General features: G+C 36.4%; 1 protein-coding gene across 2 annotated transcripts in view; it reads right to left on the bottom strand.

The window, feature by feature from the left end:
• Nucleotides 1-253: 253 nt before the first annotated feature.
• Nucleotides 254-17,212, bottom strand: part of RNF128 (ring finger protein 128) — a 99,573-nt gene continuing 82,614 nt past the window's right edge. For both annotated transcript variants that reach the window (XM_032620952.1, XM_032620951.1), the window contains exons 3-7: nt 14,836-14,907; nt 10,848-10,930; nt 9,870-9,966; nt 8,937-9,105; nt 254-1,703 (exon numbers count right to left, since the gene is read on the bottom strand). In XM_032620952.1, coding sequence (XP_032476843.1) covers nt 1,570-1,703; nt 8,937-9,105; nt 9,870-9,966; nt 10,848-10,930; nt 14,836-14,907 — 555 coding nt within the window. In that variant the 3' untranslated portion in view covers nt 254-1,569. The remainder of the gene's footprint in view (nt 1,704-8,936; nt 9,106-9,869; nt 9,967-10,847; nt 10,931-14,835; nt 14,908-17,212) is intronic.

The raw sequence follows: 17,212 nt of genomic DNA, 5'->3' as shown, positions 1-17,212 counted from the left end.
ATAAAGATGGACTGACATCATGGTCTTTTTCTAACCTTATATTATCAGTGGTCAACCTCATTATTTACCTTGCTGACATTTAAATATAATTCATGGTAGGTTCAGTTATATTATAATGGCAGCAGTTCCTCTCTATGTAATGAAATATGTAAATGTAAAGTTTTAGTTTTTATTGATTAAATATATCAATGACCATTTACATTAAACCTTTTTCCCTCCTAAATCCAAGCATATATTAAAAGTTAGCATATGATAACTAAACACCAAACACAAACTTTTATTGGAATATTTTATTTACATTTTATATTTAAAGAGAATCAATACAAATCGGGACATATTTACAGCATTTCAAATCAGCGTACAAGAATGCAATGGTTTCATCCATTCTACATTTAGCCAACAAAAATACATGTCTATTCTGCTTTTGCCTAAATTCTGCTGGAATGTGTACTGGAAACAAAACTCTAAAACCAAAGATAAGCCACAGAGAATAAAAGTAAAGTGCATTTTTATAATAGCTCTATTTAACTTTGGTGGATGAAGCTTCAAACTTTTTATTAAGGCACCTGGAATTCTCCCCCTCCCCCAATTCTTTTTCAAACACCAAGAAAATGCATTCACAAAATTTATAGCTACATGGACAGAATTTTAGTTTACCTAATGTTATTTTAGCCCATTTAGGTAAAATGTAAACTCAATTTTCAAAGTCAACATTGTCTGGAAAATATTTTCTACAGAGTAATTTCTGTAGACAAATTCATACACAAAGATCAATTACCAATTTTTGTGTGACTTATTCATAATCATTTTCAAATAGTATGATGATTTATATACTCTGCTTTTGAAAGTCCCATAAGTAAAGTTTGAGAAATAGTTATACAGTGTTTCTGGAAGTACGGTTTTTGTCTATAATCTTTTGTCAAATTGGTGTCACTAATATACCAATCAATCCAGTCCAGTCCATATTCTCTGACAAACTATGCTTGACACTCATATGAAGTACATTTAGCCTTATTTTAAAAACAAAAAATAGTTAAAATGAATATTTTGCTTTAATCTTGTTCTATCAACTTAATGTAGCTTAAATAGACATTTCATGAAGTACTAGCCTAAGTTTGCATTGTTTTTTACATTGCAATTCCAGATCAATATAAGCACCTGGAGAAAAACCCTGACACATATAGCCCAAGCTAAAGTAGTATTATTTGTAATTAAGATACTATCATAAAATAAAGTGATTACAGCTACTCCACATTTTAAAAGCAACATGTTTTTATAAGAAAATTGTTATAAATGGAAAACATGACTACTTGACAAGAGTTTTGAATGTTTAAAAATGTTGCTACACTATTGAGAGGAAACTTGCCTATGAAAAACATTATATAATGAGTTTGTGGAAAAAGTTAATAGGTTAAATATTTTAAGTCATTTAACTATAGCATAATATTAGTCATCTCATCACTTTCAGTATCATTCTTATTAAGTTATTCTAGTTCATTAATAGCAAACTAGGCCCTGATTGGCAGTTCTGTTATTACTAAAGGTTCAAGTTTTCTATTGACACAGATTTTATGATTTAATTTCTCGAACAGCAGTCTCTCGATCAGGAGTTTCATCTTCTTCAAAGGTTGGGTTGTCAACATGAGGGACAACATCCACTGCCATGGAACTTGCTTCATGGTTTACCAGCTGTAGATTTTCATCTTTAAAGAAATGGTAATTTTAGGATGATTTCACTCCTCTCTTCTTTAAGACAAAATTCAACACACGTCTAAGAAGGCTTACTTATCTAATTCCATCATACTCTGATTCTTACGCTCATTCCCTGTTCCTTTAATATGATTTGTGCTGCCTTACATAAAGCACATATGGCATTATTTTGATTTACAATTACAATTTTATTGATTCACACGTGTGCTTACTTGTACCTAGATTATAGCATACTTAAGAGCAAAAGTTATATCTTCCACTTCTCTATTCTAAATGTAATAGCTCTTAAATCACACTTCAATCACCTGGGCACTTTAAAAAATTACCTATGCTGTGCATAGATATATAGATAGATAAATAGATAGATAGATAAATAGATAGATGGATAGATAAATAGATAGATAGATAGATAAATAGAGAGAGAGAGAGAGACAGACAGACAGACAGGCAGAATGACTAAAAAAAATCAACCAGGAAGTTGTGGGGGGCAGGAGTCCCCAAAATGGAATGCAAATAGTAACAAGTGAATATAATTATATTACAGATGAAATATATAATCATCCCAAAGAGAGTGGGAAAGAAAAGAACTAACCCAAGTAACTTTGGAAAATGATACTTTGACTATATCCTATAAGGCTAAAACCAAAGAACTACACTGGTTAGTGAAACTGTTTTTCACAGGGGTGTGTTAGCAATGTTGAAACTTAGGTGTACTTTAGGATTGAACAAATAAGTAAATATATTGTGGATAATAACAACCAGGTTTCTCAATGTCAGAGAAAGGAGTTACAAATAAGGAAAGGGGAAGGCTAGAATAAACTCTGTGGTGTTGGACTGGAATCAGAAATATCAGTATGAACTAGCGGTTCTTCAGATAGATAGGTGAATGTAGATGTGTGTGTACATTTGTGTGAGTACATACACATATTTCCTAGCGTTGTTCCTTGAAAGGGCTAATAGCAATGACACCCCAATAGCAATGAGCATACCTAGTGCCCAGATCTTGATTTCGAGGTACTGTTCTCCAATAAAAGCCCCCACCCCCTGTAGAAATAACTGATTCCAGGGCTAGGACAAGGAAAGTACAAGATTAATCTAGATTCTAGCCTAGGGATCAGCAAACTACAGCTTGCAAGCCAACTCCATAGCTAAGAGTGTTTTTTTCATTCTTAAGAGGTTGGAAGAGAAAACAACCAAAAGCAACAAAGACCTATGGCCTTCAAAGCCTAAAAAAGAAAAATGATGGGGCATGTTGAAAGAAAACAAACCAACTTGAGGGAGTTCCCAATGACCAAATCTAGGACAATCTAACCATGAATAAATCATGAGAATAATATTATGGAATAAAAGAAATATCTATGAGTCCATAATATTATAAATAAATAATTGAATAAATAAGTAGAGAAAGGATAGCTCTTCCTTAAAATAGAAGCTTAATTAATGTAGAAAGAAGGATGGAAAGAGAAAATCACCATTTGGCACACATTTCAGTAATAATAATTGTAAGCAAGAAACATCAGTGATTGATAAAATTAGTAGGTAAAAAGTATGATGAGAAACAGGATATTTGCATAGTCTCCAAGTGTCTCTCTATAAAATAATAATTATAAAGGGAAAAAGAATAACTTTAAAAGGAGAAGCTTGGCAGATGACACCTTAACCAAGCAAACAAAATTAAAACCATTGGTAATAAGACATGGGCATCATGTGCCTCATTATATGATATGAGCCAGAGAAGGGCACAATATAATTTCTGTGGTATTCTTGCCAGAAATAGACAACGGACAATAAATTTAATCATTGGGAATCAGGAGACAATTCCAAATTGAGGGACATTCTACAAAATAACTAACTAGTGGCCTTCAGAAGTGTCAAAGTCATGAAAGAAAAAGGCTAAGGAACAGTCACAGATTGGAGACGAAGAAGACGTAACAGTTAAATGCAAATTGGGTATAGAAGGAACATTCCCAAACATAATAAAGGACATACATGGGGACTTCCCTGGCAGTCCAGTGGTTAAGACTCCATGCTTCCACTGTAGGGGGCGTGGGTTTGATCCCTGGTCAGGGAACTAAGATCCCACATGCCGCGTGGTACAGCCAAAAAATTTAAAAAATAATAAATAAATAAGGATATACTTGACAAACGCACAGTTAACAACATACTCAAGAGGAACAAGACAAGGGTACCCACTCTCACCACTCCTATTCAACATAGTACTGGAAGTCCTAGCCAGAGAAATTAGAAAGGAAAAGAAATAAAAGGCATCAAGGGACTTCCCTGGCAGCCCAGTGGTTAAGACTCCGTGCTTCCAATGCAGGGGACGTGGGTTCGATCCCTGGTCGGGGAAACTAAGATCCCACATGCCGTGCAGCACGGCCAAAAAATAAAGAAAAAAAAATTTAAACAAACAAACAAACAGAAAAAAGGCATCAAAATGAGAAAGGAAGAAGTAAAATTGTCTGTTTCCAGATGACATGACCTAGAGAAAATGCTAAAGATACCAACAAAAACTGTTATAACTAATAAATGAATTCACTAAAGTTGCAGGTTACAAAATCAACAGACAAAAATCAGTTGCATTTCTATACACCAGCAATGAAATATCTGAAAGAGAAATAAAGAAAACAATTCCATTCACAATAGCATCAAAAAGCAATATAATACTTATGAATAGATTTAACCAAGGAGGTAAAAGATGTGTACTGAAAACTATAAGACATTTATAAAAGATATCGAAGAGGGCACAAATAAATGGAAATATATCCCACGTTCATGGATCAGAAGAATTCATATTGGACTTCCCTGATGGCACAGTGCTTAAGAATCTGCCTACCAATGCAGGGGACACAGGTTCGATCCCCGGTCCGGGAAGATCCCACATGCCACAGAGCAACAAAGCCTGTGTGCCACAACTACTGAGCCTGCGCTCTAGAGCCCATGAGCCACAACTACTGAGCCCACGTGCCACAACTACTGAAGCCCACACGCCTAGAGTCCGTGCTCCACAAGAGAAGCCATCGCAATGAGAAGCCCACGCACAGCAACGAAGAGTAGTCCCCGCTCGCTGCAACTAAAGAAAGCCCACGTGCAGCAACAAACACCCAACACAGCCAAAAATAAGTAAATAAATAAATAAATTTATTAAAAAATAGGAATTCATATTGTTTAAATGTCCATACTACCCAAAGCCATCTGTAGGTTCAGTGCAATCCATATCAAAATTCCAAATGCATTTTTCACAGAAGTATAAAAAAATCCTAAAATTCATATGGAACTACCAATGACACTGGATAGCCAAAGCAATCCTGAGAAAGAGGAACAAAGTGGGGAGGCATCACACTTCCTGATTTCAAACTATACTACAAAGTGTAATAATCAACGCAGCATGGTACTGGCATAAAAACAGACAAATAGATTAGTGGAACAGAATTGAGAGCCCAGAAATAAACCCATGTGTATGAGACCATGTATATGAGATGATCTAATATTTGACAAGGGAGCCAAGAGCACTCAATGGGGAAAAGACAATCTTCAGTAAATGGTGTTGGGTAAACTGGATAAATATGCAACAGAATGAAACTGGACCCCTATCTTACACCACTTAAAAAATGAACTCTAAATGGATTAAGGACTTAAAAAGCCAAAATCAACGAATGGGACTACATCAAACCAAAAACCTTCTACTCCACAAGAGAAATAATCAAAAGAATGAAGAGGCAAGCTACAAAATGGGAGAAAATATGTGCAAACCACATATCAGATAAGGGGTTAATATCCAAAATATATAAGGAATTCATACAGTTCAATAGCAAAAAAGCAAATAATCTGATTTAAAAATGGGCAGAAGAACTGAGATATTTTCCCAAGGAAGACATACAAATGGCCAACAGGTATGTGAAAAGATGCTCAACATCACTAATCAGGGAAATGCAAATCAAAACCACAATGAGATATTGCCTCACACTTGTTAGAATAGCTACTATCAAAAAGAAAACAGTTAAGTGTTGGCAAGGATGTGAGGAAAAGGGAACTCTAGTGCACTGTTGGTGGGAATGTAAATTGGTACAGCACTACGGGAAACATGTATAGAGATTCTCAAAAAATTAAAAATAGAACTACCATATCATCCAGCAATCCCACTTCGGGGTATATATCCAGAGGAAATGAAATCACTATCTTGAAGAGAGAGCTGCACCTCCACGTTCACTGCAGCATCATTCACAATAGCCAAGACACAGAAATAACCTAAGTGTCCACTGACTGATGAACACATAAAGAAAATGTGGTGTGTGTGTGTGTGTGTGTGTGTATACACACATATGAAACAATGGAATATTATTCAGTCATGAGAAAGAAGGAAATCTTGCCATTTGCAATGACATGGATGGACCTTGAGGGCACTGTGCTAAGTGAAATAAGTCAGACAGAGAAGACCAATACTGTATGATATCACTTATATGTAGAATCTTAAAAAAAAAGCCAAATTCATAGAAACAGAGTAGAATGGTGGTTGCAAGAGGCTGGAAGGTGGGGGAAATGGGGAAATGTTCGTCAAAGGGTACAAGTTTCCAGTTATAAGATAAATAAGTGCTGGGGAATCTAACATATAGATGGTGACTACAGTAACAATACTGTATTAAATACTTGAAAGTTGCTAAGAGAGTAGATCTTAAATGTTCTCACCACACACACACACAAAATTCGTAATTATGTGAGATGATGGATTTAACTAATCTTACTCTGATTATATGTCAAGTATATTTCAATAAAACTGGGGAAAAATGAGAAAAGAGGAAATGCAATGTGGGATCCTAGGACAGAAAAAAGGACATTAATGGGCCAACTGGTGAAATTTGAGTAAGATCAGTTTAGTTAGTAACATTTTATCATTTAATTTCCTGATTTTGATAATTGTATATGGTTATATAAGATGTTAACATTTGGAGAAGTTTGGTGATGGGTATATAGGCATCCTTTTTACTGTTTTTGAAACTTATTTATAGTCAGGCTGAAATTATTTCAAAATTAAAAAATAACCTGTGCTTGGGCCCCACATCTCATGGATTCTGATTTAACAATTCTGGGGTAAAGCCTAGGCATTAGTAATGTCTAAAGTTTCTATGGGTGATTCTAATGTACAGCCAGGGTTAAGAACTAGGGCCCTTATTCGGTGGTTCCCAAAGTGTGGTCCCTGGACAAGCAGTATCAGTATCACCTGTAAACTTCTTAGAAATGAAAATTCTCAGGGCCCACCCCAGACCAACTGAGTCAGAAACTGGTGGTTGCCCCTCTGTTTTAACAAGCCCTCCAGGTGACTCAACGTATGCTTATGTTTGAAAATCAGTGCTCTGATAAAATTCAGCACAATGATGGAACACACAGGCATGAACTAATCAATTGTATGTTTACAAAGTTATTTAAATCACAACTATCACCATAATAATCAATGGTTAATAGGCATAATGCCCAAACTATTAATATATAATCATAGATAAAATTAATCTATTCTATGTGGTCACTCATTCAACACTTGAGTATTTACTATGTGGCAGGCAGTCTGTGCTAGGTGCTTGGGTATACGATAGTGAATAATAAGACACTGTCCCTACCCAAAGGGACTTTTTAAGGTTTTAATACAATTCAGTGCAATAAATGCAATGATAGAAGTTCTACCGAACTAGACAGTCCTAGAAAGTAGGACCACACAGGTGAGTCAAAGGAAGCTTCTCAAAGGGGAGCAAGTTTTAAAGGAGGAACAGGAGTTGGACTGGGCTTCCCCAATTACTTGGGGGAGGAAGAGTAGAAGGAATGGGCAGAGAGAAGATAGTGGCTCAAACTGTGACTGTTGAATTAAGGTTGGAAATTAGGGGATGGTTTAGAGGAAAAATGATATTGAATCAGTAGGAAGGGGAGAGGGAAGGATCTAGGATCTACCTAAGTTTCTGGTTTGACGCACCCGGGTAGGTGTTACTACCATTCATGGAGATAAAGAATACAGGAGAAGGAACAGGGCTCATCATTTTATTTGCTTCGCAAATTCTCTGCAAAAACTGTTCTGCCTTCTACCCTCCCCCACAAGAATAGAACACAAAAAAAGTAGGTTGGGACTTTTTTCTTTTTTTAAACTGGTCTGACAATAAACTGAATTATCCCATACACTGTCCTTTATCTTCACTGAATTCTATTACCACACAGTTACAGGAACCAAAAATTCATTTGGGGCAAATAGACAATGATTATCTATTATAGGTAGAACAAAGCACAGATTATTAAGATTCTTATGACTACTTTGTACTCTAGGAAATGTCCAAAGATTAGATTACAACATGAGGTTTGCGTTTGCATGATGGTATTCCTCGTGACTTCTGTAGAAATGGTATCTATGGAACGGATAAGCCTACCAAGGACAAAGGTTCATGTCATAGGAAGCTGAAACTTTTACAAGTCATCCTGACATTTCATTTTCCTTCTACTTTTATGCCAGAATTAGGTTATCTCAAAATGAGGATAGAGGAAAAACTATCAAACCAACAAAAACCATGAAAAAGGTGGAAGTTAAAGAAAGGGAAAGTAATTTGTATATGGGTTTTCTCTAAGGAAAAAAGTAACAGAATTCCCTAAAATCTCTCTACTGGTATGACATTACTAAGTTGCTAATACTGATTCACATGAATTTTGAAATTAATACATTCAATTTCACTTTCTACAGTTTGTTCACTTCATGACAAATAATCAACAGGTGGCAGCACATCATTCTTAAACACAGTTTCTGATCTGTGCAAAAAATGCGTTCTGGAGAAGTTGTGTATAAATCAAGCTTTTGGAAATTAAATTCTGTTTTATAATTCCAGGAATTCTTTATCTTAAGTTCTGATTGATATGCAATAAACAATGGCTTCTAAAGTTGAAAAGTTTCTCCCTTAGCCTAAGTTAATAAGCCAACACTTAAATGCATTGGAGAGAAGCTTTCCAATAAAAAAATCTTTTTCTTCTGTGAATAATCCCCACTCTTAATGCATTTCATCTGTTTCAGGTACATTTGAATGTGTATATTAAGTTAAGGTAGGGGTGCATCCTGCATTGAATCATTGTTACTAGAAAAAACCTGGAATGTGTTAATGGATGAATAGAATAAATGCTAAAAAGCAGGAGTACTCTGCCTGGTGTCTAATCCCCAATGGATCATTTGTGGGGCACTCATTGCCCCTCAGCATGGTGCTTACTTGCTGACTGCACATGTTCCTCCAAAGGCGGTTCATCTGCGCCCTGAACTGAAGCATATCCCGACGATGCAGTTTCACTGCGATTATCCTCTTCATGAGGAGAGGCACTATTGGATGCTTCGTTGGATGCCGGAACTTGTAAAGACACTGATCCATCTTCAACATCTACCTGCGGAAAGCATTTAAACACATTAAGAGGCTCTCAGAGTATACGTTTTTCCTTGACGTATCATTACAAAGTTTCTTCATAGGTGACTTATTAGAGCAATGCTTCTTAACCTTTTAAACCTACAATCCATTTTTGATGATCACAAAAATTTCTTGCAGGTCCCAGCCAGAGCAGTTGGAGTAATTGGGTCCAATGGGGTATTGGGTCCAATGGGGTGAAACACTTCATAATATAATGCCTGATACAAGGAAGGCACTCAAAAAACATTCCTATGCTGTCCCCTAGGGGTTCTGAGAATCACTGTCGTCTGTATGTCTCCTCAAGTCAGGAAGAGTTTGTTGAGCTTGACTTTCTGTTGTGTGTACTGTGAAATAGGTAGGTTTTTTTCTTTCATTTACGAAATATAACTTAATATTTATTATACTCTCTCAAACTTTACATGCTCAGTTAACAACAAGTTTGATTGCTATGCAATAGTAAGAGAGTAAAAAACAGCAAGGGGTATCAGAAGTCAGTTGGGGTCATCACTTCCAATTCTGACCAAATAATAAGTACATTTGAGGAGAGGGAAGAAGGAGGAAAATGGAGGTGGTCCAACATGGTACTTCTCTGTCACTATGATGTAAGTAGGTCCAATTTTTGGTATAAACCATAAGTCTAGCACATTATGTAGCTAAAAAATAAGGATTTTTTTCCTGAAAGCCCAGATATATAAATAACACACTGCTTAAGTTCCTTCGTATAAATAGTTTGGCAATATTTACCTCAATTCCCAAAGCTTTGAGTATGTCACATTTGCACATGGGGCAAGTCCTGTGTTCTAATAGCCATGGGTCAACACATGTCTTATGGAAAATATGGCTAATGAAGGAAAAAAACACATATTTTGGTTATCAGCTGTGAACTAGCAACACTTTGCCTAATATACTAACGGGTTACCCTATAAGTTTACTTAGTCTTTTAACGGATGCCTTTTTTTTTCCTTTTAAACACACTATTACAGAAACAAAATTTGGAAATTTCATAATACGGTACTTTCAAATATAGCCTCATTACTCTAGCTTCATAAAAACTATTTTCAATACCACTTACTTGAAAAATTGCTAAGATGTTACCTGACCTAAGGTTTTGTTCAGTAATTTGGATCTTAATTATTTTGTTATTCCCTAACTATAAAATAGTACAGTTAGTCATTCTCAATAATATAGTACAATAAAGTATTGAATGTAACATAATTCCGATACTTTAGGCAATGTGATAAGTTCCAAGAATGCCACTATTTAATAGCTAAAAGGAAGAGTGTTAAGAACAACTTCCGGGAGAGGGATAGTAAAAAGCTAAAGAATGAAGACTTCCAAATAGGTGCTCATAAGCTGATTTTATTTTTTTCTCAATAGGATTGGTAGAATTATTTTGAATTAAATAATCCAGTACCACACACACACACACACACACACACACACACACACAATTAAATAAACAGTGATGCTGGCTAGGTTCTTAAGTCTTTTATGGAACTAGTTTCCAAATTGTACCAGATTATGGAAATATTGTATAATTAGCCTTATACCACTTCTAATGACATTAAAAATAAAGCAATCACCTATATTTAAATGAAAAGAAGTTAAAAATAAACACTTTCTTTACATCCAATTGGAAACATTCGAAATAGTTTCCCCCACTACAATCATTTTTGTAAGTCAGCTATTCTTATTGACGACATAAAAGAAAATCAAACTTACTTGCAGGTTAAGATGCGCACCAAATCATTAGGTTTATATAGTTCAATACACACAGCGCAACTATCTCCATCAGGGCCAATTTCCTAAGAGCAAATAGTTATTGTTATTCAGATGGATAAGAAAAATACATTAAACTACACAGCAAAATCAGAATATACATGTATTTAATAAATTACATAAATTCCTACAGAAGGAGCATCACGTCACTAAAACGACTGTTTCAATAAGCAGTTTAAAATTATCTAGACTTAATTGGAATCTAAAAAAAGAGTCAAACTCATAGAAAGAGTGAGTAGAAAAGTAGTTTCCACGGTCTGAGGAATGGGGGAAATAGGGAGAAGTTAATAAAAGGGTACAAGCTTTCAACTATAAGATGAATAAGGTCTGAAGATCTAATGTAAAACATGGTGACTACAGCCAATAACACTATGTATTATGTAATTGAAGTTGGAAAATAAAATAAAATATTTAGACTTTAAAAAGTAAAAGAAAGGGGCTTCCCTGGTGGCGCAGTGGTTGAGAGTCTGCCTGCCGATGCAGGGGACACGGGTTCGTGCCCTGGTCCGGGAGGATCCCACATGCCGCGGAGCGGCTGGTACCGTGAGCCATGGCCGCTGAGCCTGCGCTCCGCGACATAAGAGGCCACAGCAGTGAGAGGCCCGCGAACCGCAAAAAAAAAAAAAAAAAAAAAAGAATCCACCTGCCAATGCAGGGGACACGGGTTCGTGCCCTGGTCCGGGAAGATCCCCCATGCTGCGGAGCAGCTAAGCCCATGTACCACAACTACTGAGCTTGAGCTCTAGAGTCCGCGAGACACAACTACTGAAGCCCGCACACCTAGACAACTAGAGAAAGCCCACGCACAGCAACAAAGACCCAACGCAGCCAAAAATAATAAATAAATAATTTTTTTAAAAAAAAGTAAAAGGAAGTTCCTTGGTGGCCTAGTGGTTAGGATTCCGGGCTTTCACTGCTGTGGCTCGGATTCAATCCCTCATTGGGGAATTGAGATCTTGCAAAGCCACTAGGTACAGCCAAAATAAGTAAGTAAGTATATAAGTGAGTGAGTGAGTAAGTAAGTAAGTAAATAAATAAGTAAACAAACAAATAAATAAAGTAAAAGAATAAAGTCCTGCAAAGCCACTCAGTGCAGCCAAAACAAACAAACAAATAAATAAATAAAGTAAAAGAATAAAGTCAACCAAAGAGGAACAGTACAAAGAGAAACATGTAGCACTGATTTAAACCTCTTCCTGGTTTTAGAATTTACACAATGCCACAAGTTCTATGGCTGTGTTTTTCCATTAAAATAAATTAAGGTATAAGTTACATGCAATAAAATTCACTCTAAATGTTGAGTATACAGTTTTTCAAGTTTGGAGAAACATGCAGTCACTTAATCACCACCATAGTCAAGATACAGGATAGTCCTGGTACCCCAACAATTTCCTCTATACCACTTAGTAATTAACCCCTCTGTAATTAACCCCTCCTTTTATCACTATCTTCTGCCACCCACTTATCTGTTTTTCAGTGCCTGTAGTTTTGGCTTTTCCAGAATATCTTATACGTGGGATTGTGCCTTATATAGCCTTTGAGTCTGCCTTCTTTCACTTAACGTAACGCATTTGTGATTCATCCATGTTGTTGTATGTATCAGTAGGATTCCCCCCTTTTTATTGCTAAACAGTATCCCATGCTATAGATGTACCACAGTTTTTTTTATCCATTCAACACTTGAAGGACATTTGGGTTCTTTCCAGTTTCTTGTAATTATCAGTAAAGCTGCCATGAACAATTGTGAACAAGTTTTTATGTGAATGAGTAAACATCTAGCAGTGAGATTGCTGGGTTCTTTCGAGAGTGTATATTTGACTTCATAAAGAACTGCCATTCACTCTGCTGTACAGCAGAAACTAATACAACATTGTAAAGCAACTATACTCCAATAATTAATTAATTTATACATACACACACACACACACACACAGAACTGCCAAACTGTTTTCAAAACTGGCTGTACATTGCATTCTCACCAGAAAATGCATGAGAGTTCCAGTTGTCCCACATCTGGTCAGCTCTTGGTCTTAGCCATTCTAATAAATGTGCTGTGGGTATCGCATTGTGGTTTTAATGTGTATTTCCCTAATGACTAATGATGTTTAGCATCATTTTATGTGCTTTTTTGCCAGCCACATACTTCTTTGGTAAAATGTCTGCTTTGACCATTTTTCCACTAATAGCTAATAGCTTTTTTTTTTTTTTTCGGTAGGCGGGCCTCTCACTCTTGTGGCCTCTCCCGTTGAGGAGCACAGGCTCCGGACGCGCAGGCTCAGCGGCCATGGCTCACGGGCCCAGCCGCTCCGCGGCATGTGGGATCTTCCCAGACCGGGGCACGAACCCGTGTCCCCTGCCTCGGCAGGCATACTCTCAACGACTGTGCCACCAGGGATGCCCATTAATAGCTTTTATAGCATCTGCCTTCTGTCTGTTCTCTTCTTGAGTTTTGAGAGTTCTTTATATATTCTGAATACAGTCCTTTATCAGATATGTGATTTGCAAATATTTTCTCCCAGTCTGTGGCTCGTCTTTTCAGTCTCTTAACAGAGTCTTTCAAAGAGCAAAAGCTCTTAATTTTAACAAATTTCTCTTTTTTCTTTAATGGACTTGTTTTTGGTATCATATCTAAGTAATCTTTGCCTAACCCAAGCTACAAAGATATTTTTCTCCAAAGTTTTCTTCTAAAATTTCATAGTTCTAGGTTTTATATTTAAGTCTGTGATCCATTTCAAGTTAATTTTTGCAGAGGGTATAAAGTATGGATTGAGGTTCATTTTTTTTTGTCTATGGATATTCAGTCATTGTGTATGGAGAGCCAACAATTGGCTGCCGTTTCTTCTTTGAATTGCTTCTGCACCTTTGTCGAAAATCAATCGACCATTTATGTGTGGGTCTATTTCTGGACTGTCTCTTCTGTTTCAAAGATCTAAAGGTCCATCCTTTCCCTAATACCATGCTTTCTTGACTACTGTAGCTTTAAAATAATTCTGCAACTCAGAAAACGTGAGTCATCCAAATTTGTTTTTTATCAAAATTGTTTTGGTTATTCCAGTTCTTTTGCTTTTCCAAATAAACTTAGAGTCAACTTGTCAATTCCTACAAAAGATGCAACTAGGATTTTGCCGACAGAGTCTTCTAACCCATGAACACGGTATATCCCTCCATTTCTTTAGGTCTTCTTTGATTTCTTTCTTTCATTATGTTTTGCCCTTTTCAGCATATAGATCTTGTACATATTTTGTAAGATTTATACCTAAGTATATAATGGTTTTGGTGCTATTATAAATGGTATTTTTTATTTCAATAAGTTCTGTAGCTATATTTTTATTGTAGTACAAACTTCCATAGCTATTTTTTGATACGTGTTTTATACATCAATGGTAGTTTTCAATTGTGCTAAATCTGAAAATGGATGTTCAAGTAGAGTTGTACTGAAGCACTGTAGTAATTTCCTGTTGCTGTAACAAATTACAATAACTTAGTGGCTTAAAATGACACAAACTTATACGCTTACCGTTATTGCTCATGGCCCCTTTCTTGCATCACTGCAACCTCTTGCTTCCATTGTCACATCTCCTACTGCACTGTAGTCAAATCTCCCCTTTCCTCCCTCTTATAAAGACACTGTGATTATACTTAGGATCCACCTGGATAATCCAGGATAATCTCCCCATCTCAAGATCCTTAACTTAATCACATCTGCAAAGTACTTTTTGCCATATAAGGTAACATTTACAGGTTCTAGGGATTAGGACCTAGATGTCTTTGGGGGCCATTATTCAGCCTACCTCCAGCATCAAATAAATTAAAAAATCAATAAGATTTATAAATTCCAATGAAAATCACACTTTGGAAGAACATTTAGCTTTTAACAATGGCTTGGTAGCACTGCTTTAAAACAAATAGCATTTACAAGTCATAAACGCACCTTGTCTCCTTGTTTCAGTGTGCGGAGTTGAAGCCTTCCAATAGCTTTTTTGGCATCTGCCTTTAATTGTCTCTGTAATAAAAAAAAATAGCAGGTATTAGAAAAAGTATTTTTTAAAGAAATATGATAAAAAGGTAGAGAGGATTAATAAATATTTATGAGGTAAAAGTCAATGTCTAAGTAAATTTTAAAAGATAAAATGTAATTAGCCATAATAAATGCCCATTTATCTGATACCAAGCAGGATTTTTTAAAATTACTGAAACCTTATGTTTCCCTACCTTCTTAAACAGCAGCTTTGGGGCCACAACGGTAAAGCTATGCGTCCCTATTCCAAATGGATTCGGATGCTATGAATTTTCAAAGCAATTTTCCTATTTTCAAAAGCCCAGAGGACCTTAAGTTACATCTTTTCCAATTTCTTTTTTGCATCGTGTCTTGTTTGGTAGAAAGTGCATTGGATGCAAATGGACCTAGCTTCAAAATCTGACTTTGTCACTTACTAAATGAATAATCCTGGACAAGTCATTAAATATTTGAGCTTGTTTACTCATCTATAAAATGAGGATAATACCAATCCTTACAGTGTTATTTGGTATTAGGGAAAAAAATTGCTGTTTATAACCACTACTGCCTTGTAAGGAGGGTGGATTCTGAGAGTGGTAAGCCTTTTTTTTTGTTTCACTGAACATATACCTAGATGAGTCTGGATATGCAAAGGCAAGTCCATGGCTCATTTGGGGACCAAAGACTAAAATATTACATACATATCTATATCTATCTATCCATAGACACACACACGTGTGTGTGTGTGTGTGTGTATATATATATGTGTATATATATATGTGTGTGTATATATATATATTCAAATATATATATTTGAATCAGAAGTGAGGTTAAGGTATAGGGGGAAATTTAAAAGGTGAGGGAAAAGTGAGAAAGAGAGGAATCAATGAGAGACTATCCCTCTGTGTGGGATGAACTGGCCAGAGGAAAAATCTCCCAGGTGGTATGAGATATTTGGTGTTAATTTGAAATTATTTGTGATGCCACAATTAACCTTCCTTCTATTTCAGTAAAATCTACCACATACACGAATGCCTCAAGTGAAGATATTATATGTGTAAATTGAAGAAGAGGCTAGGTTTCACACCTGGGTGAATGCTGTATGGAATAGAGAGATAGCATGTGCAGCATGGCAAGATGATAAGCAATCTTCCTATTTTGTACTGTAAAATGAACAAACTTATAGAAATTCAGCAGAAAGTAGCTGCTCAGAACCAGAGGTCTTGTGAGGATGTCAACAACTTCCTCATCCCCCTGTATGTACCTCCATCCCCAGCAGGGAGACCCCTAGGTGACATTGAGGTTACATGAAAATTAGAGATAACGTTAAGTATCCAGCATAATGTCTGGCTGATAGCAGACACTCAATAAAATGTTTATTAAATGAAAATATAAAGTACTATTTATTCATCAGTTAGCATTACAGATTTATACATATCTGTAGCAAATATATTTTGGAAGGGAATAATCCATGGGTGTAGATATGTGAGGAAATTCCTTAATGCCCAAACCTGCCTCCTATAAGATATCATTTTGTGAAACGTATTTGGCTTGATGCCAAGGACGTTACTGCCAAAATATTTCTTTGCTGGCATAGTAGCAGCAGAAACTTCTCAGATTGTTACCTGACTGGCAAATATAGCTCACAGAAACCGTTAATAGGAAGGCCTAGCTCTCAGAAGGAAAGAGGCATTAATCGAAGCCCTTTCACTCTCTCTTTGAGACTTAATCATGGATTTCACTCACAAGGGGAATTTTATGATGGTACTTAATTTTTTAAATAAACTTATTTATTTTATTTATTTTATTTCTTGGCTATGTTGGGTCTTCATTGCTGCGCGCGGGCTTTCTCTAGTTGTGGCAAGCGGGGGCTACTCTTCGTTGTGGTGCACGGGCTTCTCATTGAGGTGGCTTCTCTTGTTGCGGAGCATGGGCTCTAGGCACGTGGGCTCAGTACTTGTGGCTCGCGGGTTCTAGAGCGCAGGCTCAGTAGTTGTGGCGCATGGGCTTAGTTGCCCCACGGCATGTGGGATCTTCCCAGACCAGGGCTTGAACCCGTGTCCATGCATTGGCAGGCAGATTCTTAACCACTGTGCCACCAGGGAAGCATGGTACTTCATTTTGAGCTTAAATATTTTCCCTTCTGTCACTTGCATCACAAGTAAATAATAGGGTGACAGTGAAAGGAGATACACTTAGGATCTTTAGAGCTGGAAAACTCTTAGAGTTCACCTAGCCTGAGATCTTATCTGACAGATAAGGAAACTGATGCCCAAAGAGAAAGAATGCTGTGCTCAAAATCTCAGAGTTG

The sequence above is a fragment of the Phocoena sinus genome, chromosome X (assembly GCF_008692025.1).
Source record: "Phocoena sinus isolate mPhoSin1 chromosome X, mPhoSin1.pri, whole genome shotgun sequence".
In the NCBI taxonomy this organism is placed as follows: domain Eukaryota; kingdom Metazoa; phylum Chordata; class Mammalia; order Artiodactyla; family Phocoenidae; genus Phocoena; species Phocoena sinus.
The sequence above is the reverse complement of the archived record's forward strand: the minus strand, read 5'-3'. Positions and strand labels throughout refer to the sequence as shown.